At 36.0% G+C, this 27,324-nt stretch overlaps 1 protein-coding gene across 1 annotated transcript; it reads right to left on the reverse strand.

Annotated features, from left to right (window-relative positions):
* Positions 1-400: 400 nt before the first annotated feature.
* Positions 401-27,024, reverse strand: LOC150104508 (uncharacterized). The gene is made up of 2 exons (XM_090395794.1): positions 26,966-27,024; positions 401-1,453 (listed from the first exon to the last, which is right to left on the reverse strand). The coding sequence occupies exon 2, from the start codon at positions 1,415-1,417 to the stop codon at positions 617-619; it is 801 nt and encodes a 266-aa protein (XP_090251920.1). The 5' UTR covers positions 1,418-1,453; positions 26,966-27,024; the 3' UTR covers positions 401-616.
* Between the last annotated feature and the right edge of the window lie 300 nt (positions 27,025-27,324).

Here is a 27,324-nt window from a genome sequence, read left to right on the forward strand (position 1 = left end):
TTTGTTCTCATCTTCAGTTTAAATCTTATTCGATACCAAATTTATTGCGCAATTCCTGCACAATAAGAGATATAGCGTAGTTTTAAGTGGTTTCAAACCATGTATGCATTCCGTGAATAATGTAAGGAAAAGGCGGTATTACACGGAATGGCAATGCCACTTTCTCTGGATCACGGAAGAAAAAAAAAAAATTTTACCCATTCTTTTAAAATTAATTAAAAATCCCAATTAAATTTGTGAACCTGGTTAAATAAAAATTAAAAAACCAGTCAATTGAAGTTTAAAGATCAGTTTATTTACGCTATTTTTATAATGCGTTAACTGATTTATTTCAATAGAATTCCAATATTATAAAGCACTGTATTTAAGAAATCAACTGAAGAAATGCAAACGATTCACAACAAAACGGGAGTTTAATTTTATTATTTTAGTTACATTTCAAATAAAATGCATTACAATGTTTATTCACGTATTGCCTGTTGTATAACGAGTCAGGGTTAAATAAAGTTAAATATCAACGAAGTTAATTAGATGGTCTGAATGACGAATTACGTGATTTACAATAGAATTCGTTTTGAATTCAATGATCTGATCAGGAAGAGTTCGATGAATACAATTATATTTTTGTTTCCGTTAAAAATTGAAGTTCGGGTAAATCAGATATCGTCGATGTGTAGCTTTCTTTGTAGTTATATGATTTCTCAAGGTCGTATTTCGCCTTGGATCTTTTTATTAAGCAAACTAGAGAAGAAGTAACAGCGATGATGGCCACTAAACAAGTAACAGTTATGACGTAAGGATTCCTTAACGCCGACATCAATCTCCTTATCATTTTTTCATAACCAGTATGTAAGTCCGCTTTAGGTGTTTGTGAACAAGTCAATGAAACATTTTGGCTATTATTTTGTACTCGGTAACAGCCTACTGTTTCTGTCCAATTAGTAATCACTGCTTCTGTTTCTGGGTCTTCCGATGATGTGGTAGTCCAGTTATTGAAGGTCCAGTTGTTCAACGTCGATTGCGTTTCAGTCAAGTTAAATATTAATTCTGTTTCAGTGATTGTGCTGGTGGCATTTTCGGTCCACTCCGTAACAGAGAAAGTTGATGTGTCTTCGGTACTCCAGTCTGTAGAATCTTCTTCAATAATGTTAGTTGTGACGGTATTAGTGAATATAATTGGCTCGTCGATCTTGATAAATTTGTGTTCTGTTGCACGTGCGAATCGTTTATTTCTAGTAAATAAATTCTGTTGTTTACTGGAGATACTATTTAGATTATCTTTCTTTTTGTTCAGCATCCCAATTTTCTTCAATGAAAAAATCTTGTATATGTGTCCATTTTTGTTATCATCCCCTTGTTTTTCAGGCAAAGAGGCCAGCAGATTGGACTTGCAGTCATTTTGGCAAAGCTTTGTCATCCAGGCCAACGAAATATTGAAGGTAACATCTTTAGTCTGAAATAAGAATAAATGTGTTTTTCAATCGGACATCGAATTCACATCGAGTTACTGAATGTACTAAAATTCAACTTTCATATAATGTACATTAATTTAAAAAAGAAAAATGAAAGAAAAGCAAACGGCATTTCTGAATGCAAGCCCTACTTTAATCTTTGAAGTAACCATAAAAAGTTGAATTATTCAGAAAGACAAAAATTAGATTATTATTATTTATTAATAATTTATATATAAATAAAGGATAAATCATAAGAGAAAGGAATGCAATTTAACGTGTGGAATGAGTTTGAAGGACGAATTGAACTGTATAAGAGAGAGAGAGATGGTCTGTATTTGAATGGTTTTGGTGCGAGTCAGGTGGAGAGGTTGCTGGCAGGGTGATTAAGGATTGCAGAGAATGAATCTGAGCAAATGAGCGTTCTGAGAAGAATGCTTATTTTGAAGGAGGGATTGAAGTGGTGCTTATGAATGAAATAGGTAGCGAGAGCATAGAGAATAAGCGTATAAGACAAATTAAAACGGAGCGACTTGGGATGGACAGGGGAACATAGCATGAGGAAGGTTGGTGCTCAAAGAGCATGTGGATGCGTGCGTAGACATGACGGGGAGGGGTGGCCGGGGATGTACGGAAAACAGTAGATGAAGGTTCTGGGATAAGTAAGGAGAAAAAGAATTGGTTCGAGGAAAGAATGAAGAAGTCACATCTAAGTAGTATCAGTGAAACTTGTTATAAATCCACGAGGGAGCTGATATGTTTATATACGAGTGCTAGGGGTATCAGAAACAGGGAAAGTGAAATAGTTAAATTGATTGAGTCTATTCACCAAAGAATTGTTGGAATAAGTGAAACATGGATGAGGATGCCATCCTGAAAAGGAATAGAGATGGACTGACATGATGTATTTCGTGAAGATATAAAAAGGTGGAAAGGGAGATGGAATGCTTTTGATGATAGAAAAATAGTGATGTCCATAGACGGAAGAGGATAAGTGTCAGTGGTTTTAAGGTAGTACGGTGTGAGATACAGGTGAATAGAATGAAATGCGCAGATGTTGTAACCTAACATAACTCTAATATGGAGGGTAGTGAACATGAAATATATAAGTAAATCAACTAAGCAAATAGGAAAAGGATGATTTTAATTATGGCAATATAGGCTGGGATGACGCGATTGCAAACGAAAGTAAAGAAAATGAGTTTCTCCAGTTTTTGATGTACAATTACTGCAGGTAGTATGAACACGGGGCGTACTAGGTTTGATGGTCTGGGATTTTATCATCTCAGAAGTTATTATGAATATGTTGCCGAATCTTCATCCAGTTGGGAAAAGTGACCATGAAGTGATTACCTGGACGGTTACCAGCCATGAAGACTTCCGTGAGGAAAGGGTATATGTGGAACTACAAGGTAGTGATTATGACAAGATTAGTAGACTGCTTGAAACTGTAGAATAGAATGGGTAGCATAGAGATCAATGCTGCTCGGGTGATATTCAAGAGCAATCTAGTAGAAGAAATCTTCTCTTCCGTCTAAGACGGGTTCAGTCTTCTCTTAAGCAGGATCTTCCAGTCTTCTCTATTCCTTGCTGTTCGAAAGAGTTCCTTATATGTTCTGCATCCCGAGATGTTCTTTATTAATTTCAGCCAGGTAATTCTTGGTCTTCCGGGTCTACTTTTTTCAGTTGGAAAAGTATTGATTAGGACGTTAGGAAGCTTGTCTGCATCCATGCGTACAGTGTGGCCAAACCATCTCAGTTATTGTTTTCTAATTTTTTCTATTACTGTCTTTTTATACAATAGTTCTTGTCCTGTGATGTTTGTTTTCTTTACTATCCAACTTGTTCTATTTATTTTTCTTAAGCATTTCATTTCAAATGCCAGCAGTTTTTTATTCTCTCTTTTCTTAACTATCCACGCTTCTGCTCCATAGATGACTGTTGGTATAATTATTGCTTCATATAATTTGGCTTGCTTAGATATCTTGTTTGTTTTCCAGATTTTCTGTAATTTTCCCATGGTGGTCCATCCTATCGCTATTTTGTGTTTGATTGTTTTGAATTCACCTATTGTTTCTGTTAGTTTTGATCCAAGGTATATGAAATGTCTACTTGTTCTATTTGTTATCCGTTTAGAGTGGCTGAGATGGTAGTTCCATTCCTCCCTATTTCATCACTTTTGTATTTTTGTTGTCATGTTTTACAGGTTTCGTTTAGCTTATCAACTTTGGTAGTTCATTTGGGTTCTTGCAAGAAGGACGAGATCATACACATATTTGATATTATTTATGTTTAAACCATTGACATTGATTCCAGGCTCATTTGATATTGCCTTCTTTACAACTTCTAGATATATGTTGAATAGGCATAGGAATAATGGGCATCCTTGCATTACTCCTTTTTGGATCTCTATGGGTTCTGTTGTTTGTGTCCTTTTTAATTATTGCATTTGTCTTAGAGTAATATTTTATCAGAAACTGTATTATATATTTATCTCTTGCTTTTTCTAGTAAAATTTTAAGGATTTCTCTGTTGATGCTATCGAAAGCTTGTTTCAAGTCCACAAAACAGCAATATAGTTCTTTATGGTCTTCCCTGCTGAGCTCTGCTAGTTGGTGCAATGTGAAAATTTGGTGTATTGTTGAATAGTTTCCTCGGAAACCAACTTGATCAAGGCCTATAATTTCTTCATAGGTGTTTTTTTAATCTATTTTGTATAATTCTTATGAATATTTTATAGGTGTGAGGGAGTAAATTGACTGATCTGTAATTTCTGCAGTCTCTTTTGTATATTGGAATGATCTTTCCAGTTTTCCAGTCATCTGGGATCTCTCCTGTTAGTAGTATTTTATTGAATAGGGTTGTTAAATATTCTATTGATATGCTGCCTCCATATGACCACAGTTCAGTAGGGATGGTATCAATGCCTGGTGCTTTAATGGTTTTCATCTGTTTTATTGCGTATCTAACTTCTTGTAAAATTTTTGGGTTTTATTTTTCTTATTTTAATTTCTTTTTTTATTATTTTCTTTCATTATTTTCTTCTATTGTTGGCATTGTAATTTTGTTTCCTTGGTGGAAAATGGTCTTAAAATGGTTTGACCACATTTTTCTTATATCTTCAATATTCCCGGTTTCAGTCATTTTGTTGTTTATCACTGCTACTGCTTTTGCTTAGAATTCCTTTGTAATTTCTCTTACAGTATCATGGAAGACTTTTAGGTTGTTTTGTTGGTATGCTTCTTGGCATTTCTTAGCTTTTTCTTCTAACCATTTTATCAACTTTATTTTTAGTGCTCTATTTTTCTCTATTCTCTTCATTGTTTTGTTGGTTTACAAGTATCTTGGCCTCTCTTTTCTCTTCTATGGTAGCTATGATTTCTTGGGTTATCCACTGTTTATTTTGGGTTTGGAACCTAGAGTGTCTTTTGCAATTGATAACACTGTTTCTTTTCCTTCTTCCCCGTATTTTCTGCTGATCTGGAAGATGGAGGGTTTTAATTTCAAGCATATCTGTTCTAAAAATCGCCTTCTGCATGAGCTATCTTTTGGTTTTGATAGGTTGACGTTTTCTTCTTTTCTGATATTGTTTTTCCTGTTGAATTTTATCTTCTTTGGCAGTTAATATTTCGTGGTCAGTATCGAAATCAAAACTTCTTAATGTTCGTACATTATTTACTGATCTTTTCCATTGTTTGCTTATGATGATATAGTCTATGCAGTTCTTTATATTACCATCTGGGGATGTCCATGTATATTTATTATTAGAGCGTTGATAGAACAATGTGTTTGTAATCATTAGATCGTTTGCTTTACAGAAGTGAAGTAATTGTTCTCCTATGTCGTTAAGCTCTCCGTATCCAAATTCTCCCATCACATCTTCGTCTGCTGTGAACTGTCCTATTTTAGCATTAAAATCTCCCATCACTATCATGGGTTCTCTATTTCCTGATGTAGTTCTTCATAGAAATTTTCTATTTTTTCCTCTGAATGGTTACTGTCTGGTGCATATATTTGGATTATTTTAATTGTTTGACCTTTTTCTTTTGCTTGAAGTTTGGCTGCGATTATTCTAGGCGACACTGGATTTATTTCAATATTACTGAGTGTGTAAGTTTCTTTTCAATTAATAATGCAACTCCTTCTCTGTGTACGTTATCTTTTCTTCCTGGGAAGTATAGTCTTCCTTCTGGTAAATCCATGAATCCATCTCCGCACGAATATATCTCTGATAAACCTAAAATACTCTATTTCAGATTTTTTTAAAAATTTTTCTGGACTAATTGCAATTTTCCAGGTCGGTATAGTGATCTTATGTTGAGGGAGGCTGTATGTTTCGCGTCCTTGGCTGACCACATTGCTGATTTCTCACCTACTCTATGTGGTCTTCGAGTAGGTTGTCCCGTACGCAATAGCACTATCTCGGTTTGTAGACTTGTCGTGCATATGAAAGTTACTGGCATAATAATGTAGCCAGCTTACCATGCCTCTGCTACATCCTTTGGTCCACGACTCTTTATTCTTTATTCAGAGCAACCCATTTGGTTTTCCCCCATCCGCCACACGCGGGGGACGCGCCTGGTAGGAGTGTGGTCTCCCCCAATGTAGAAGCAATGTCTAAATATATTCAGATGGTCAGAAGCTTAAATAAGGTAGGTGTGAAATGAACAAATAAACAGATTAAGCATGCAATACAGAGAAAGAGGATATTATGGAGGCAACATAAGATGAGTGGTGGCAATAGCAATTTTCACGAGAAGTACAAAGAGCAAGCAAAAGAGGTAACTCTCTTGTTAAGGGTAAAAAAAGTGTAGTTTGTGTAGCAGTTAGCTAATTAAGCCGGGAAAAAAATCCTAGGGCGCTCTTTCGATGTGAAACCAGCCAAAAGAAAAATAATCATGGAAGGATGACATTCGTTGGAGAAAATGGTATAAAGACAGTTGTTGCGGATGATGTGGTGGAGATAATAAATGAGCAGTTCATAAAGGTCTTTCAATCTTGTGAATGGGACGTCATGGAGAGATTGAGAGTTGATGAGGAGGAGACTGAGTGAGCAAGAGGTATATCGGGAAATGAGCAAACTTCATGTTAATAACTCTGTGGGATTTGATATATCCCCAAGTATTTTGAAGGAATATGCTAGGGAGTTGATGTTTGTTTAATGTGAGTCTTACATTGGGTCAAGTTCCAAAGCAGTGGAAGAAAACCAAGATTTTACCACTCAAGGGCGGCGACAGAATTCGAGCATCAAATTATAGGCCAATGCATGTGTCAGGTGTAGTGCTTAAATTATTTAAGAGGCTAGTGAAAACCAGAATCGGGTTGACAACAGTTGTATCTTTGGTGGACAGCAGGGATTTGATAAAGGGAGGTCATGTTTAAGTAATCTACTTATTAAAGTAAGGTGACAGCGGCATTAGATGATGGAGATGGATACACAGTAATGTACTAAGACTTTGCAAAGACCTTTGATAGATTACTGCATGATAAGTTGATGTTCAAACTAGAGTGGGTAGGGTGGATATTAGATTAGTGCATTGGATTGAAGACTGGCTATCTGATAGGTATTAGCAAGTTGTGTATGGGGGAGCAATATTCCGGAAGAGGAAGTCACTAGTGGTTTTCCTCAGAGGTCTGTTTTAGGGTCAGTGCTGTTAACCTGTACGTTAATGATATTAGAAAAGAATTTTGATGGGGATATAGTTGTTTGCAAATGATGCAAAAGTTGGGAGGAGCAGATGTGGCCTTACAAGAAGACTTGAATAAATTGAGTGATTGGGAATGGGAATAACAGTTGAATGTTGCGAAATGAAAGATAATGAAATTTGGAAAACAAAAAGGTGGGAGTGTCGAATTCACTCTTCGTAGCAATATATAGTTGGAGGTAGAGAAAATAAGAAATATTGGAGTGATAGTGGATAAGGATCTAACATTTAGAGGGCATTGTCAAAATCGTGAGGTCAACATAATGAATTCTGACAATGATGGTGAGGACACTGGTTTGTAAAGTTAGGAGATTCTGGTTCCATTGCATAAGGCACACATTTGGTTACCCAGTTTTCCAAAGGTTGAAGAGATGTTGGATATGGTCTAGAGACGTTTGACCAAAGAAGTTTCTGATCCACAACATTCCATGCAAAAACCTGCTTCTTGCTCATAATTCCCTTGCTCATATTTTCCTTATACAGCTTCCGGGATGACCTCTTCTCCCACCATTTTATGCAAAACCGCTTCAAAGTTAATCCTACAACAACCCTTACAACTTGTATGCAATTTACAGTCTAGTGAATAGGAGGAAGAGGGGTGATATGATGATAGCGACGTATAAGTTGGTGGAGCTGTTATAGGATTAACTTTGAAGTGATTTTAAAATGGTTGGAGAAGAGCTCATCCCCCAGAAGCTGCATAAGGAAGATATGAGCAAGGAAGTGAGAATCAGGTTTTTTTGCATGCAGAGTTGTGACTGATTGGAATGCCTTTCCTGAGAGTGTGGTATTTGCAGAGAATTTGAATGTGTTTAAGGCAAGGTATCGTGAGCTAGGAGGTCCCTTTGTGCATGACGAAGGGACCTCCTAGATCAATGACTCCATGGGATCTTAGGATGATAATAATAATATCGTAAGTATGAATTTCTAAATAAGCAAACACAAGTTTAGCTTAAAAGGAAGTGTAATCACTGTTGTAATTATCAATTGAATTATTGGAGGGACAAAGCTAATTCGTGTTTAATTTTTCCGCTGTTCTAACTTAATCGACGAACGGAAACAATAACCCTTGTGTATGCGTATAAGCAGAGGACTTTAGACAAGAATTATTCAAAACTGCCATGAAATTGATACTTTCCCGCTATTCTTGATATATCATACAATGAGATATCTTTTTCACAGCAGTCTGTAAATAGACCTGAAAATGAAAACCGAATAGCGCATGACGAAAGGATCTATTTCTTTACCTGTAGCAGGAGGTTTTACTTTCGATCACCATCCTTGATAACCGATTCATGTTTTTATGCGACTTCCTCCACCCCCCTCCCCAACACACACACACACACACACACACACACACACACACACACACACACACACACACACACACACAAAAGGTTTTGAACTTATATGTTAAGTGCCATCGTAGGCTAAGGATTTTTTAAATTATTTCTTAATATTTTCAAAAATAATTTTTGGCACAGAAATCTCGCTCTAGACAAACATGGGATGGGGTTTCATGCTGGGTTCCACTTTAGACAGATGAAGTGGTCTCGCACCCGCCGGTGCAATTCATCTACCAGTTGCAGACAATCATGTACATCCACTCCAACGGTGGTATTTGAACCCGCCGCATGTCGAAGAGTGGATACGCTAACTACTCAGCCAAACAGGTCGGCAATGATCAATGCTTTTAGGGAAGAGATTACTGGACAAGTGCAGTGCTACCATCTAGTGGTCTTAAACCGTAAGAAGTGTATGTTTAAACTGAGTTTATGGTCATTGTCGAATTGAGAGTTCAAATCCCGAATTTCTGGGAGGGGACCCTGCTTGCCCGTGACAGAAATCGACTAGTTCGGGAACCGGTCCACAAGTTGAAACCATTTCTGAAATAATGATAGTCGAATTGTTCCACTGACCTTTAAGCATAATTTTCGTTTAAAGCGAACGCCGACAATTGAATATTAGAAACGGCAAGGAAACGTTTATGGGGAAGGCGTTACTTTCTAGAAAAATCAAATAACACTGAAATTTCAAAAATATAACAAACGAACAGAGCAATATAGTAACAGATGTACTTATAAAAGGTACAGCGATGTATTATTAGTGATAGAAAAACTAAATTTTGTAACCTCATCTCGGATGAGTACGACAGCGGGCAGAAGTTCTGGAGACATTTTAAACATTAAACAGAAATAATATCTTAAGATTTTGTTATCACGTTCTGTATGTGGCTACTACCAGGTATAATAGTGGCTTTAGGGAGACGGAACAGGTCTGGGAGTTTAGATTTTGACTTCATTTCGAAAAAATGCAGTGAGTATCCATTAAGGTTGGATCGAATCAAAGCAAGATGGGTTTCAGTAATCTCAACAAGAAGTTGAAAGAAAAAGTAAGCAAGCGTACCAACTTCATTCTGAGAAATCTTCACAGTTTAATAGGAAACACCTCAAATGGTCTTAAGGGAAAAAAAAAACAACAACTTAAGATATCCCTAAGGCCAAGAAGTCTTGTGTCAATATCTTAACACCCTGTTTAGATTTTAAAATAAAATCCTTAAAAAAAAATAAATAAATAAAAACTTTCTTACTCGGTTTTCTGAGATTCAGTTCTATTTCTTGTTACAATTTGTAAACCAAATAGAAGCAAAGAAATCTGTTCACCAACAAACCGAAAACAGAATTCTTTCAGCTACAAGAGCCATTTCCAGACACCGTAGAAATTTTAAACACAGCATAAATAGCACTTTCTTCAGATTCCAAATAGAATACATTGAACAGACCCGACACTACCTAATTAGAATTTCTCACGTATGTACCTTAATATCCACCCTCGGATTAAATTTACTGTTGAACTGGAGTTAAACTAGTCTATCATTTCTAGACACGCCTGAAGTATCCCAGCAGAACACACTCGATTTCTCCATGCATAAGAAGCCAACAAACATCCACGACACTCGCACGTCACATCCCATCACCACCCAGAGCAAAAAAAAAAAAAAAAAGCATTATTCTTTCCCTACGTGATACAGCTTACAGAATTACCAGTAATAATATAAATAAAAGAAATCAGAACTGCTTAGGCACCACCTACCAAAGAACGGTTGCTATAGAAGATTAGTCAAAATGCTACATCTACTTCCTAGACTGTCACATGAAAAACATGGCTTCAGAGGAACGGTGACCCCTACATATACAGTTATGTTTTTCATGTGACTTTCGTGTTTTTCAGTCACAAACAAAATATCAAGGATGCTGCGTCAGCAAAATATAAAGGTGACTTTCTGTCTCTCAAGATTTCCGATAACCTGAAATCCGGTGTCTAAGACCAACTGCACTTGTGGTTTGCATTACATAGAACAGACAGAACGTAATATGTACGCCATTCTGAAAACAAGAACGTAGAGAACGAAAGTTGGCAAGTCAGGACTGGAAGCATATACGACTGAAGCCAAACATCGAGTATGGCAACAAACCAAAATGCCCCATAACTGGATTTTTCTCAAGGGCACTGTAAAGGTGGGTCTTAACATTCTCTCTCTCTAGATGTTTCTGTCTTGAGATTTCCTTAACAAAGTAGAAATGAAAGAATTAGTCATTTTCTAATACAGGAAACTTCGCTTAACACGAATAATTAATCCATCAATTAACGAGCGCTAAACGAAATCGCGTTAATCGAATACAATAAACAAGAATAATTATAATTCATCCATCAGTTCAAGTAAATTTGAAAAAAAAATGCATAATCTATATTAGAAGATAAAATCAAAGTTAATTAAATCAATTGCTTACATTTTTATTAAACGTCTAAACATTTGATTGATCCAATTTTTTTTATAAAAAAAATCCAAACATACTTAAAGATGTTTGAATCGTGCTCAACGTCTTCATCTTGTCATGCAATTTGCGATCGCTTTATCAAGATTTCGGCGGACTTCGAAGCCTCGTTCCATATCAGGATCAGCATCAAACGAAATTTCCTTAGCATATTCAATGTGATCGAAAACTAGCTCAAGTTCTTTTGCAGTTAGCTTCTTAGTCGTAACATTCTCTTCTAGTTCGCACTCCTCATCTTCATATGCAAGATTTACACAGCTACTCTCGCTGTCGTTTTGTCTGGAATTCTTATACGAATTGAAAGTAGAATTAATTATCAGCTGAGTTATTAATACAAATGAAATAATTTGCACATTGAGGGAGGACCTTCTCCCACACGGTTCCTTTATTGCTCCAGCTTTCTTTATCAGTCTTTCTCTTTTCCGTATCAGGGATTGAATATAATAAAGACTTATCGGTATCTGAATTAAAACAAAATGAAGCAAAAGTGATTGAGCAAGAGAACGCACTTCACCCTTGCGCTTATGAAGGCTTTGAGTCAACTGCCGAGTGTGGCCAGCCACCGCCCGCTGCAGACCGGCAACAAAAAATTTAGCATAACGTAAAAAACTCGCTTTAACTGATTAATCACTCGCTTAAGACGGGAAATGGTATTATTTCACTCACTCTCGCTAACTGATTATCGCGCATATCGAATTCGCGTTAAGCGAGGTTTTCCTGTATTATCTGTCCAGGTGATTCTAGGACCCCAGTGTCTTGATCAAAACACTGGGATCCTCTAGTGCTATTTTTGGTAAGCTACCTGATCTAGCTACATGGCCCAGCAACTGGAGCTGTTTCCAGCATATTTTAGCGATAACATTGTGTTTGGCAACAGAGCGGATTTTCCTTCTAACCTTGTCGAATATAAGGTACAAGTGTACTGCAGCGTTGTAGTCGACAGATTTCAATTAGGTTCGATGACGGATTACGTCAGCTTATTTGAAATTAACTGAAATTTAAGTTGTTGACTTCGCTGTATTTATGTTTAGTTCATGAATGACAATCTCATAAATGGTAACACAGAACAACAGACGCCAAAGGGATGAGAATGAAAAACTGAACATCTCCATCCGATGATACCAAATGAAACGGTTCAATCTTTCTTTCGATTCATGACAAACGATTATCACGAATGTAAGCAGTATATCATGTCACACCAGGGAACTTTCGTAGAGAGCTGTGGTATACCCAGTGATAAGCCACTGAAGATTCGCTATCCTTCGTGCTAATGAGATTGAATTGGGATGTTTTCTCAACGGTTCACATGCTGTTTCAATAGTTTATTATAAGAGCTCAATTTTTTTTTTTTTTTTACATATTTAAATAATGTAAGAATAGTGCTAATTATCCTTCTAATGCATGTGGTATCCCATGCGACATGTTATATTGACCACTGTCGTAGAGCGAATCACTCCTCTCCATTTCGATCACGGATGTATATAATGGTTCAAGTCATCTGTGTGCGTCATTAGATAAACAAAGCATTCATGTACGACAGTTACGCCAAAGAAAAATTCAGAATACTTTTTGCAGACGAAAATGTGATAAAAATAATTTCAATCTTAATATCTATTGTAAAAATGAACGAATTTTTTCACTTGAAACTCCATAATAATTACAGGCCCTTTTACTTGAATTTATTTCCTGATACATATCCCCACACTATCCTTTGTATTCCCTGACCTATAGCAGCAGCCAACCAAATACTTTGTCATGTCTCATTGTTTGTCATTGTTTCTCGGGGAAAACATATTTCACACCAAATGGCCTCAAAAGCACTCTTTTTAACTTTCGGCTGCAACTCATCGGATTGCAAGCGTAACCATTGCAAGTTAAAACTTACTTCACGTCAGAAATCTATCCCAGTGTTTTAGTTACAATTCAAAATTCGCCTTGTAAATTTATACAACAAGGTATGATTTACAATCATTCTCAATGGCTTATTCCAACCAGGCCGTTTAAGGCTGCATCAAACAGTTATACAGAATTAGAGTCAGAAATTGTAAATTAATGTTTACGAATATTCGCAATATTTTAAGTTAAAAAAAATAGAAAAGACTGATTTAACTGATTTATTATTTTTTAATCATTGCCTGCCTTTCCATAAACCAGTATTACTACAAATTAAAATCCAACAGAAACATGTGGATCGGAAAAAAAAAGCTAACGCCTTTTATTCCCTTATAGGGAGTAGGCGAAGCCTTTATACCCTATCTAGCTTTTGGAGACTGAGTGGGAAGTTCAATCTCGGAAATAATTTATGAAAGTAAATGTTTCAATACGTAATCACACAGTGTAATCCCATTTGTGCGAAACTTGTTTTCAGACTAGTGTTACTTAATTCTATGCTATCACGGAACATGTAAAGTTAAGTAAAATAAAATAAAAATCGCAGAACCCCTAACTAGAATTTTTAATTTAAAATAAATTGAAAACAAACAAGTTTCAAGGATTATAAAATGGGTAATTTATCTTTTTAATAAACGAATACTACTTTATAATCACATTTGGATTCTTGCAAAGATTCACCGAGTTGGAAAAGAATCGAAATTGTTCTTATGACGAGATCCAAAGCTGCAGCTTTCTTAAAAATAAGGGAATTGCAGCTTTCACGGGGAAAACTTATTTCTGGTAGTGAAAATCTTAGTTTATTTTTGGAAATATATCGGGCAAAAGCAATTCTTTATGACTACGAAAAAATTTTCAGCTATCTGGTAATCATCGAAATTCATCAAGAAAGAATTTGGAGACCTCGTTGTTATTTAATCTGAATGAATTGTTTCACGACAGCCATCTGATACTTCAGTGTATAACAGCTAAGTTGAGCCCGTATCTTCACATTATATTTTGAGTAATCTTTCACTTCATCCAGTGTTCATTTTAGACAGGAAGAAATATTCTTGTTACTGCACCATTCACACCTCGTTAAATATTATCAAAAGTTGTGTCGGTTTGCGAATCTTCACCTGAAACATGTGTTCAATAGAATTATCGAAATATCTAATTGCATGTAATAAATGAAGTCGAAATATGGAAATTTTGAATGTCACTATCCAGACAATATTAAGCGAAGTAGTATTGCTAGACAAAAAAAAAAAGGTACAGCTTCAATTTTTATGATAGGACTTCACATCCAACATACACTGAACCGCTTTTGCGTATGATTTTGAGGGGTTTCAGATTGTGCGCGCTTCTCGGTCTAATGTTATTAAAGTAACCATGTAAAATCATTGTATCTTTTTTCAGTCTCAAGTGACACGTTTCATTAAAAAAAATTACATCCTTGTGTTGTGAGCGATTCCCTTCGAGATGTCTTCGTAATCTGGTTGGTGACAAAGACCTGACATCTCTGCGCAGAAGTGGTCGAAACGGTTCGACATTCTGCACAAATTCCACACTTCTTTACAGTACTCTTTGTGTTTGCCTTCTTTCAATTCATAGTGAATTTAGCTGTATAATACGTGAAGTTATGTTCATATTATTGATTGAGGATATTTCAGAACTTTCATACATTTTATCTAAGTTTTCTAGTGCCATCTCCTGTATTATCGAGTGTTCAGTTTCTTAACTTCAAATACTTCAGTTTCTTAGCTTCGAGAAGGCAACAGATTCTTTCCTTTTTTACCACCTAAGCAACATCGCTTCAGTTACGTTTGAATATTCTGAACTACTGGGTAGAGAATTCTTTCCACTACATTGTTCTCGAAATTTACTTCCAATTGTAAAGTGATCCGCGAGCGGTTGATGTGGAGCACTTGCTTGAATTTTGTCTTTTAACGCTCTAACAAATACCACCACTGAATCCCCTTGTCAGGACAGTAAATGTTCGATGCAATACATAAATTCATACGAATAGCAAACCACTATTTCCTAGCAAGTGTACAATCATAACGCCAATTGTGAGAACACCGCTAAATTTGATTTCGTGTAGAACACCCACTTCTTGTATAAAAACGGCTGACAATAGGACCTGTATTCGGGGGACTCAGAATAACGGTAAGCATTAAATAAGTTGCAATCGAAATGAAAGTCAGCATTCTCAACAGGATTCTCAAAGAAAATGCCTCATTCTTCGCAAGTACCACCAACACTCCCAATCCGCTGAGTGAAAGTAGACCACGCTAAAGAGAACTTTACTAGGGTAAAACGCCCCAACATGGCCTAAAATTTTCAAAAAAAAATTTCAGAGTAAAGCTATCCGAATTTCTACGCTAAAATCCAAAAACTCATTTGTGAAAATCAGTTTTCTAAACTTGTAAATGAATAGTCTAGTTTCACTACTATGGATGGGCTTATGCCATTCAAGAAAGGTGATGAGTCATTTAAACTTAACATCTCTGAGATGTCATTCTCAGTCGCCACTTTCCTGAATGAACTCGTTAGTTCAAAAGTATATTTAATAGTAGTCATGTTTGTCTAGTTCAATTGTCCAATATTTCGAAAGGCGAGTTGTGTGCTTATCTTTTTTTATTGTGAATAAAAAAACACTATGAAAGTTTTCTTAAAAATTTGAAAATATTCTTAAGGATTTGTTACAACTTCCTCCTTTGTCTACCTGAGCTGAAGGTAGTTCGATGTTCTGCGTGTTCCTTGCTACAAACAGTGTTTTTTCGTGCTAATATTTACCAACTTCGCTGATAATTTTTAAAGTTAAACAGTCTACTTGGAATTATAATTCCATCATTAGGAATAAGCCGCCTCTTAAAAAAATTAAAATGTCAATTTTAGAATAAAATCTTAGATCTGTGTTAGAAAAGAAGCAAAGCATGGGAGACAGAAAAAAGTATTTTCAACTTATGCATCTAATAAAAAAGATTTTATCCAAAGGAAAAAAGTCCAAGCTTAAACGATAGCTTTACTGAACAGAGCTGAGCGAATTCAACTACAAAATGAAGTTATAAAAAAGTTCTTGATGATTTAGAACTCATTTTAAATTTCCAAATGGTGGACTGTTAGCAGTTCAAAGCAATATCAGTACAAAGATTTCACGACGAAAGTTCTTCAAATGCTAATATCATTTGTACCACTACAACTGGTTATGTAAACCCAATACACCAGAAAGGAAGATTGGACAAAATCCTCGTCCATCAATATCCAAGATATTACAGACCTACTCGGTTGTAGTTTCTTCACGAAACTAGATTTGTCAGTAAAGGAATGCACGGTCACCTAAAAAAAGAGTACCAACAAAAATTTTAGCTAATGGCAAAACGCTTAATATAAATCATTACCATGATAGAAACGTGTGCAATGCTATCACATCTACAAGTACTTCGTAAGGATGTTACTTGTGCGGACGAAACATGTCTAAATTTTATCCGTGCATAAGCTTGTGAACAATTCATTTGTCTTATGAATTAAGAGTTAAAACGACGCAAAAACGAAAGAATAGCGACAAGATGAAATGCGTAGAAAATAAAATAAGAATTCGAAGAAAAGATGGGAGTTCCATTGGCAGTCCAAACATGCTGGCTGTGGGAGTACGAATGATGACAATATCAGCCCTCCATGGAGTCTAGTAATTCATTGTGGGAGGTCCCACTATTACACCCACTGCTTATCATACCGTGCCTTAAATATATTCACCGTCTAAGCATTCACTCGGACAATGCATTCCAACCACTCTCAGTGCAAAAAATCTGCCCCTCACACCCACCTTATACAGCTTCCACGAACGATCTCTTTTTTTCCCTTTGTTCTTCCCCGTTCTGTGTAAAACATCATCCCTATTATCTGGTAACAATCCCTTAATAATTTATGTCTCAAATCACATCCCCCCGCTTCCTCCTCCTGTCTACTGCAATTTACATTTCCTCAATCTGGTTTCGCACTCAACATTCCAGAAACCACCTTAATCAATCTCTGGACCATTTTCAATATCTCCTCGTCCGTTCGAAAACCAAGTGACCAAATTTGTGCACAACAGTCCACATGTGGCTTGGTTCTCCCACCTTTGTATCATCTGCTAACAATTGCATATCACCATTCCGACCTCTCCCGATATCATTAATATACAAGCTGAACAGCAACGGTCTCAAACCAGACCCTTGTGATGCACCACTATTAACTTCCCCCTTCTGGGATATTGTTCCTCCTCCATGATGGCAATACTGCAATTTGTTTCCCCCAAAGGGTTAAAATATCAGCAATCCCTAGGATTAATTTAAATTATATATTTTTATTGCTATTTGGCCTGCTTTTGTTTAGGAGTGACCCTTTTTTTTAAAGTCATTTGCTTTTACTCAAGATTTCCTAGGGCATGTATATTTTAGACACAAATATACGTAGCATAATAAAAGAAAATTTGCACATACCTTATCTTGGATGTTGTTGCCTGTCTTCTTTCCGCAGTGTGCACACTTCTGGTGTTATGGTGTTGAAAGGGGAGTGGGGGGGAGGATTAGGCAATATGGGAGAATTAATTAGGAATAAACCGTTTTTTTTTTTTTTTTTTTTTTTACATAATATATACACGGAGTGCTTTTTTTGTAGGGTGAGAAAGGATGAAAAGGGGGCTGAAATTAGAAACTACATCTGCAATGCCCTAAGAATTCTTGAGTAAAAAGCCAATGACTTCAAAAAAAAGGGACACTCCTAAACAAAAGCAGGCAAAATAGCCGTAAAAATAATAGTTTTTTTAGAGCAGTAACATGGGAGTTTTCCCAGAAAAAAATACATATATTTAAATTATTAATAAATATATTAAACCTCCAGTGGATATATTGATACAACAAAAATTAAGAATTATGTTGAAAGACTACAACGTTTGTATCTAAGTATCGTAGTACTCGTTGCCTAATACTTTACACAAGGTGGTTATTTATGGTCTCCAAGAGTAATTGAGAAGTGTATACTTCCAATAGATAAGTTGTCAAAACAGGCATCTGAAGCAAAAAAAAAAAAAAAGACGCCAAGAAAATGGATTTCTTAGGAAGTGTTCAACAGCCGAAAATGAAGATACTTTCAGAATGCTTCTTGTCGTCCGACTTCTATAGTTGTGTGTCCGACAATTACCAAGGAAGAGTATTAAACGGCTTCTCCAAGTACTCAATTTATTAGTGTCAGAGTATCAATGACGGAAGAGTTTCTAGATTTGTTATGATGGGAGAGAAAACTATTCTTCTTTCTCTCATCGACTTGTGTGTCCTCCCGCGATGAGTCCTGAGACTCCTTCGTGGTGTCGCGTAATAAGGAGAAAGAAAATAATTTTTCAGTGCTGTTTGCTCTTATTTCGATAATGCTCATTTAAAGTGAGATACTATTCATTTGATATTTAATAAGAGTAAACAGCACTGAAAAATTATCTTGACCAGGAAATTCAATTTCCCTCCTTGCGGCTCTCACGGTTTCAGATCCCGATGATTACGGGATCTGAAACCGCGGGTGCATTCCAATGTTTAAATTGAAGAAATGCCTTGCGCTGTCTGCGTTTCGAAATTCTGTTGTATTAAGATTATTATGGCAAGAGTCGAAAATTCGACAAATGAGTTTGTATATCGATTATTACTGGAGAAGTAATCATGGAAGGCGTACTCTGTACTCAGTATGTTGAATATGTTGCAGCCAACATACACTCTTAAATTCGCACCAGATTCATAACATTTCCAAAAAATCAATTCAACTTACTCTACGTATATATATATATATATAATATAAACTCACTGCTTTACATAAATTCCAGAGATGGTCTCTGGTTCTTGTCCTTCCCCCTGGGAATACTGTTTGAAAGACCTTTCCCGTACAATTCCAGTCAATGCTCCACAGCTTCAACGTCTCAATCATAACATGGCGGATAAAAGATTTCAGGACTGGAATATTAGCTACGAAAATAGATATTGTAGGCATGTAATTAGTTTCGTATATAAAACGAGGCGCCGTTATGACAGACTGAAGCTGTTGAGAGGTATTTACCGGATGAATATAAGCAGGGCCGTCGCTAGATTAGCTCGCGCCCTGAGGCAAGCAATTATTTCCAACTGTTATTTTGTTTTTATTACAAGAGAAACATTAATGCAAAACGATTACATAATAATATTAAATGTTTGCTCTACGGGGATATCGCACAATAAAACTGTTTATAAGCCCGTCTAAATTTAAATTATAAGTCATGTCCGCCTCTATCGATATACCAATCTTTCTTGGGTCATTGTTATTCGCAAATAATTTTTAATCAGTTTAGACTTGGAAAGACTTCTTTCCGCACTTGCAACGCTAACAGGAATTGTTAGCGTAGCGACGGCGCCTATCGCAATATGGCTGAACGAGCGCCCTTATTAAGCGGCGCTGTGAGGAAGGCTGCTTCTATGCTACACCCTGTCGACAGTACTGGGTATAAGAAGGTTCTGAAAGACTGAAATCTCTTCATGCTTGATTTGAGCACAGCAGCCGAGATGTGGTCTGAGCTTATACAATGGAATCACTAAAAAAACATTTTATATCTCTGCTGATTAATATCTTAAATACTGCGCAATCGTCTTACATTCGTAAGATGGTCCTGCATTCCAAAATTTCTCTCCGCCAGTCCCAAACCTCTACATAGTCTAGCAGGACTTCGCCACCAAGAGTATAGAGTATGAGTATCCCAAACTTGAAACTTTACATTTAACAATGTTAAGTTAACATTCCCACTCACTCTGCCCACTTTTCCAGCTTGAGATCTTCCTGAAACAACTACATTGGCATGGCACTTAATGACGCTCCCTAGTTTTATATCATCTGCAAACTTAACATCTCCGCTCAGTACATTAACAACACTGACATGAATGTTAAGTGCAAGGGTCCCAGTATCGAGTCCTGTGAATCTTTCCTTTTCTGATCTTTCCTTGACATTGTTGCGCATAGTATAGTATAGCAGACAGCCAATTCCCAATCCACTCCTCTTAGCTGATTTATATGAATTCTTATGTTACAACTTAAATATCATATGGCGAATCAGCCTGTCATACGCTTTTGAAAAATTAAGAAAAAAGTGTGCGCTTTTTTCGTCAATGTATTATAAAAAAACAACCGAATTACTGAAACAAAAGGGTCCCGTAACAGATCCGTGTCTACATGCATATATTTTCACCCTCCAAAGCCAGTCTTCGAACTCTTAGTTCTTCCAAGATCTTAACTACAAAAGTAAACAAACAGGTGCATGGTCTGATGTCTCCAGTTCACCATTATTCATGCAATGGCACAATTTTATCCTCCTCCTACTCTTAAGGCAAGTTTCCAGTAGCAAAAGTCGAATTAAAACAGCAAGGGCGGTGGCGCTTAGTTCTTTCGCACACTTCATTAAACACGTGGTGAAACTTATCCAGTACTGACAGGGTGTATTTAGTAATCTAACTTCACTTACTCTTAATCTTTCAATCCCCCCCCCCCAGAATAAAACCTACTTTGCCATGAAATGCCCTATTAAACAATTGTCGCGAAAATGTCTGATGCAGTTATTGAATTAAAGTTGGCACAGAGGGTGAAGAACTAGACTGCTTTCGCGAAGCTAGCATCCATTGCGTGAATTAAATACACCGCGAAATGAGAAATTTTAAGCTGTTCAAAAAAATTTGTAATGCCACAATAGTAGCTATCGTCTGCTCCGCTAGTTGGCCACACTCTTAGACCATTTAGTGCGGGAGAATAGTGACATTACGTACAGCCTGAGAATAAAATTTATTCTATTTACCGCTAACACTTTCGCGAAATAGCAAATGATCAAGACTGAGCTACGCCCACACGGCTCGCCATATTGGCAAAAGTCTCAATTTGACGTTTAACTGAAGACTACTTTCACAACACAGCCTAAAAATTACACCGCAGTTACTTTATACAGTAAACCCTTGATTTAACGGACTAATAGGTCTAAAAGGCCTAATTGCTAAGGGGTGTCCGTTAAATCGCAATTTTTTTTTAAAATAAGAGTATCTGTAACATTATACTGCAATTTTATCAATATTAGCACTGTAATAACAACAAAAAAAAATGTTTTACACACAATTTTCACACTTTTAGATATGTTAATGTGAAGTTAATATTCGATGTTGAGGAGCTTGGTTTAGGTAATCCTGTTTTGATAAAAACTATTAAGTTTTTTTTTTTTTTTTTGAACTCTGCTAGTTTTTTTTATAATCAACTCCATCAAATTACGAAAATGTGTAACAAAACAGCCACAGAAAGTCACGTCACGTGACAAAAGAATTTGTGTGATCACATGCTATTCATCTCCATGTTTATGAGAGGCGACTCATTTATGTCGGCTAAATTACCTACAGTATATTTCCAACATATGAGAGCCTATTCGCCAAAATTTGTTAAAAATAGGAAATTAATAACCTGTTAATTTAATTATAAGCAATCTTGGTTAAAAGCGTTTTAAAATTAACAGGGTATTAATTTTCACATTTCACATGCGAACCGGAAATTTTGTCCGTTAAATAAAGGGTTTACTGTACTGGCAATTCCGCCTAATAAATTCCGGTAACTGCTGAACATTTACAAGCCGCGTGATCTTACCAAAGTTAATGAATAAACGAAATCTATTATCGCTCTGATTTCCCATCCAGAAAAGATTGAATCAAAGATTCACTTTACTAATGACACTATTAAAACCATTAAATGAAGCCAATTTTAAATTTTAATCCGATTACTGTCAATCTCCTACTCTCTGCACTTGAAAAGTACCACCATCTTACCTTCTATACATTATGTTCATTTACATTACTGGAAAAGTAATGCATTACGACAAAGAACGCCTATCAGCGTGAATATATTTAACACGTTGAAAGCAACAAAATAGCTTCGACTAGCTCTTGGTTGAAAAGATTAGTTTTCGTTCAGACGTTAATGAATTTAATAGTAAGAAGATATGAATAATTGGAATTCAAATATCGTTTACTTTTAGCACAAACAAAACATCTTAAAACTCACCTCAACACCCTCCTTAATCTTTCGATGTTTAAAGGTTTGAACATAACCAGTTAACAATACATAGAAAAAAATAACAACACACTTCGCAATCATAATGAAATACCCAACTGCTTCAAACTGTTTAGTCTGAAATATTTTATTCCAGTTCTATAGAGGGCCTACAAGAAAAGCAAATTGCGTTTAGTTTTGAATTGATACGAGTGGGGTCGCCACCTGTAGGAATTAATATACTGCGGACGTGCTTTTCGTTATCCTTGCTGTGGGATCGTCTGCTTTAAAGGACTATCAAAATTAGAAGAAATGTAAACTGGAACAGTTTAATAAAGAAATTCAACACATATTTACAATGAACAAAGAGAAAAATGCTGGCATACAAGGCTCCACACAGCGATACGCTGTGTGTAGCCTTGTATGCCAGCATTTTTCTGTGATGTGAAGAAATTATGGTAATTATTGTAATTAAGAAAATGAAGACTCATTAGATTTAATTAATTATGAGATTCGTATAATAAAACTGCTTCTATCAGTATATTGCATTCAGTAATTAACACTTTAAACGTTGTATGTACAGATATTAAAATAAACAATTATCTTAAATTGCTAATATTTTATTAGTGTATAAAATACGGTAGAATACAGAACAGACCAGTAAGGACCTAAATACAAAATTTCTATTTTGTAACCATAATTTCTTCACATACAAAATACAAAATAGAAATTTTGTAGTTCATGAAATTTTTTCCACGAATGTGGGCAATTGTGTTTTAATAAATTCAAATCATAATTACAAAATTATAACATTGGCGATTTCAAATATATATACAGATAGATATAGATAGATATCTCAAATATATATCTATATATATTTAGATATATACGACGTGTCCCACACCCACTGGGGGGGTCACATATCATCTATAACAAAAGTGACGGTGGTGTGGATGGTAATTCTTACATTAATTAAGTCCTTCTTTGAATAAAATTAAAGAAGACTAAAATCAATGGGAAGATCTCAATATCGTAAATATCTGAAATAATGAGATCTGTAGACGTGTAGAGGTCACATCATTCAATCGTTTTGGGGGTCAAATTCGAAATAAACAGAGTTGGTTCTTACGTTCAAGGTCCTCTGGCAAGTTCCTCACAACTGGACCAGCCTGGAAGACTGGATTGTTAAAGAAAGGAGAGGGAGAGAGAGAGAGAGGATGGGAAAAACTGTTAAAAAAAAAAAGGTAATGCTGGAAGTCGCATTCAACTGATTTCAACAAGTAATAAGTTGTTACTTAATTGATCTAAAAATATCACATGAAACATATCTCACATATTAAAATGTGAACTGAGGAAGCAGGAGATGGATTGCAATTTAGGAGTTGCTTGGGTGAGATTATTGTCCGAAATTTGAGCAACGCCATAACAGCAACATCCAGCAATACCGCTACTCTTAAAAAGAATTCAAGCAAATTATCCGCTTTTGCATTGCAAGTAGCTTTATGAATACGTGGTTCCATTTAGTATGAAATTATAATTACTGCCGTGAAACTTATCATTCATGCAAGGAACATTGTTCTGCTTATAATTGTAAAATAAAAGAAGAGGGAGTAAAATATCCACAACACGACTTTACGTAATCTAAGAATGCGCCTGGCCAGGAATACGAATCGATTCAAATAATATAATCTATAGATGAACATTTTTTTTTTTTTTTGAAATTTTTCATTTGAATTTTGAGTGGAGAGTAGTAAGATGGTGTTATTTTTCGCATGCGACATGACACAGATTCCCATTTGGGGCATTCCAAAGAGCAGTGTCGTTGGTTGGAAAGACGAGACGATGAAACCTTTAAACCTTAAATCACTTCCTTATCTACACTTTGGATGGGCGAGTGATTAGGGAATCTGCTCTCCAGCTTATGGGTTCGAATCCTGCCGTGGGCACTGATGTTATGGGAATGACGGTAAATGCGAGATAAATTTCACCATCCGATGTGAGCTCACCGCCCTACTTACTGGAGGCCTGAAATATGGAGGTTCCATATTTAGTTTCTAGGGGAGGATTTGCAGATTACCTTACCTTAGAAAATCCCACGGTATAATATCAACGTGGTAAAAGAGACTTTCGTGAGTATACGTTCACATAATAATAAAATTTGCCAACCTTCTTCCATGAAAACTCCTTGTGCTGTTCCCTATTCACTATCTCCCCAGCATCTATCTTCCTCTCTCTCCTGCGCTCAGCGTAGTAGACATTATCATGATGTGCAGATACTGTAATAACTTCTTTCTACTCTATCTGTTCAGAGCTGGTCTCCTCTCCATTTCGCTAACACCGCTGGCACATATGAGAACTTCAAAAAAAGTTGTTTCATAAAAGTAACAAACTAAGTCGAAAAGCTATTTTTTTATTTAAAACAGAAGTCGATAACCATTAACTTCATTAGGCTATATTTTTATTCAGCTATTCTTTCTTGTCTCCCCAATCAACTTAGTTTCATAATCTTCTGAATTTCGTGTGGTTCAAATATTCAATCTGCATATTTGTAACACAGTGAATAAAATTTTGGGTGATGCAATGATGGGAAGAGTAATTTAGTAACACTGTGATTGCAGAAGATGACAGTGTCAATTCGATCTAATTTAAAAGCACAGTTTGGAGAGTGAAAACGGAGCACTTCAATGCATCTTGAAGAAGTTAGAATGAGTGGATGCGCTATTTCATTGAAAAACAACAGAAGATGAATAACGAAGAATTTAAATGTGAGGGTAAAGTGCAGCATATTAGACATAGTTTAATTTTTTTTTTTTTTTCAAAATAGCGATCACAATAAGAATAAAGGAATCATTCCACTCTAAAAAAAGGTAACAGTTCCTTATTCGGATTACTCTGCTCAAATTTAGCTCCTTCACGAGGAAGCCAAATTTGAGCCAGATCTGATTATAAGAAGCGAGAACAGGAGTCTAGTATGGCGTTAACATTCCCATGAGTTGCAAGCGGACGGCGGCATTAGATTTTGGAAAGGATACGAATTGTACAAAGACTAAGGAAAGGATCTAAAGGCAGTTTACTGAAATCGCCCTTAGATCCATTCCTGGACAGACAACTCCACAGTTAGCTGAGTGAATTTTGGGCAGGTCGATAGGTTGAGTGCATTCAAGACAAAGCATGTTGTCTGCAGTGGTTCTCATGCTCTTCTATGGGATTCATGACATGATGATAATGTCTTCTTCATTAATAAGGTTTATTATGTTTCAATTTATATTGGTAATTGTAATGGGATACATGCTTAGTTTAAGAAAGGAATCCCATGTTGCGCTATTTTTAATGTTCTTTTCCTGTTAATAACTTCACTTATGGGCGATAATGCACGCAAATTTCTAGTAACTCCCTTGAGGTCTCAAGAATCCTCAATACCGCGTGTATTATTATTATTATTTGTGTGTGTGTGTGTGTGTGCACAGGGGGTGAGAACCTCTAAAGTTTTGCTTTTAAGCAAAACATTGCTTTCATTTCATACATCGTAATCATTTGACTACTCGATTCCTCCAGAAGCAACTTGTATACACGCACAAACACACCATTTTAGAAAGTCATTCAAAATACCTGTTTTATCACGAACTCCTTATTAGCAAGAGTTCAGACAATCATATTTGTTACGCAGCTTCTTGCAACATGAAGATTTGGTTGGATCCTCTTCCTTTTCGAGACCAATACAACCCCTTGCAGATTTCTTGGACTATTCTTATTGAAAATTTGTCCAAACATTCCACTTATAACAACTTACAGCAACATGAAGCTTTAGATGGACCACATTCTTTTCTTACTGTTCCTTGCTCCAAAACGTCTAAAAAAATCGCACATTCTTCTGCATGAATGGTATAAGATAGCATTAGTGATCTCGGTTTATTGTTTCTATTATCACAGTTTAAAAGTACTGCAAGACTTAGACAGGATTCTCGAAAATCTTGAACCCAACATTGTGTAAGTAGATATCAAATATCACACCACAACTTGTATGCGCGCAACTTCCTATAACACACGTATCACGTTTATTATAATTATATAATTCAAACAATAATATTATAATGGTAGACGGTGTAGGTGATGAAGGTAGTTGCGGTTGATGGAGATGGAGAGTTATAGACTAAATCTCCTCCCTCGATGAGGCTTTCTATTCCTTGGCGAACTGTGTGAACCTGAGTGGTCAAATGTGCACTTCTACTTCAAAACGTGTTCAAGGGCCACAAATATTCTTCAAAATAAAAATAAAAAGTGAAATGGGCGACATTTTAGTGCTGTGCGAGCGGAGAGATTTGGATTATGTACTTATTATAAGGATAATATTTAGATGCATTATCATGATTATGTCTATCACTAACTAACACATCGGAACAAAACCTTCCATTTCAAATTTTCATTGGAATTAGCGACGCAATTACGGCATGTCTATAAATTGCGTGTGTTCTCTTGGTCGCTATTCTGCATCGCTGGATGGAAAAAAGCCTGCCACCTCCGTATGACACCGGCCAATTCATGTTCAATGGAAAACAGTCTTCATAAGTTCTTTGCGTCCTAGACAGGATATAAAACCAGGTCTTTCCTGCAAAAATAACATTCGCTTTCAAAATATTGAAAAAGAGTTCGTATAAACGTACGTGATTCAATATCATTAGGAATACGATATACAAAATTTGATTTTTTTTTTTTTTTCATTATTCTTATCACTACCAGAAATTTTAATAGCGTCTAAAAAGATCTCGATAACAGTAATATATATATTTTATTTTATTTTTTATTTTTATTTGGGGGGGGGGGGTCGTAATAATAATAATGCTCAAATTTTGTATCGCAGAATCCTGAAGTTAATGAAAAACTTAAATTCCGAACCTGTTAATGAAACAGGTTCGGAATTTAAGGTGTCCAAATTCACGGTTTATGCAGAAGTGCAGACAGAATGTATGTTGAGTTTATTTTAATTAAACGGACACACTGATGTTGTCATGAAGCAAATTAGCTCTAAATAACTTACATTTTAAGCAATTCTGATGCTCCAGGGATCGGAAAATAACGCAGTGAACACTACTCAAGAATGCAACATTAATGAATTAAAATTCTTTCATAGCTTACGAAATGGAAAGTTCTAAACTGCGAACACAGCGTGACTTTCACTATTGACAACTAGTAAAGATGTAAGCTCGGGAAGAGGCGCCACCTACTGGTGGAAGGAATAAGCTGATGAAGGAAAGACAAAAATAAAAATAAAAATCCTGAATAATGTTCAGAGTACATAAAAGGTTGCCATTCGTACTCTTTGCTGTACTGTAATAAGCGAGAATTTCAAAAGCTAGGAAAGTAGCTTATATTTATATGGGAATGTTGGATTCTGAT

The sequence above is a fragment of the Typopeltis vanoorti genome, chromosome 7, assembly GCF_054136105.1.
Source record: "Typopeltis vanoorti isolate ZY-2024b chromosome 7, IOZ_Tvanoo_1.0, whole genome shotgun sequence".
NCBI lineage: Eukaryota > Metazoa > Arthropoda > Arachnida > Uropygi > Thelyphonidae > Typopeltis > Typopeltis vanoorti.

Coding starts and splice junctions, on each gene's coding strand:
- LOC150104508 (XM_090395794.1), bottom strand. CDS start 1,417: ATGACAAAGCTTTGCCAAAATGACTGCAAGTCCAATCTGCTGGCCTCT.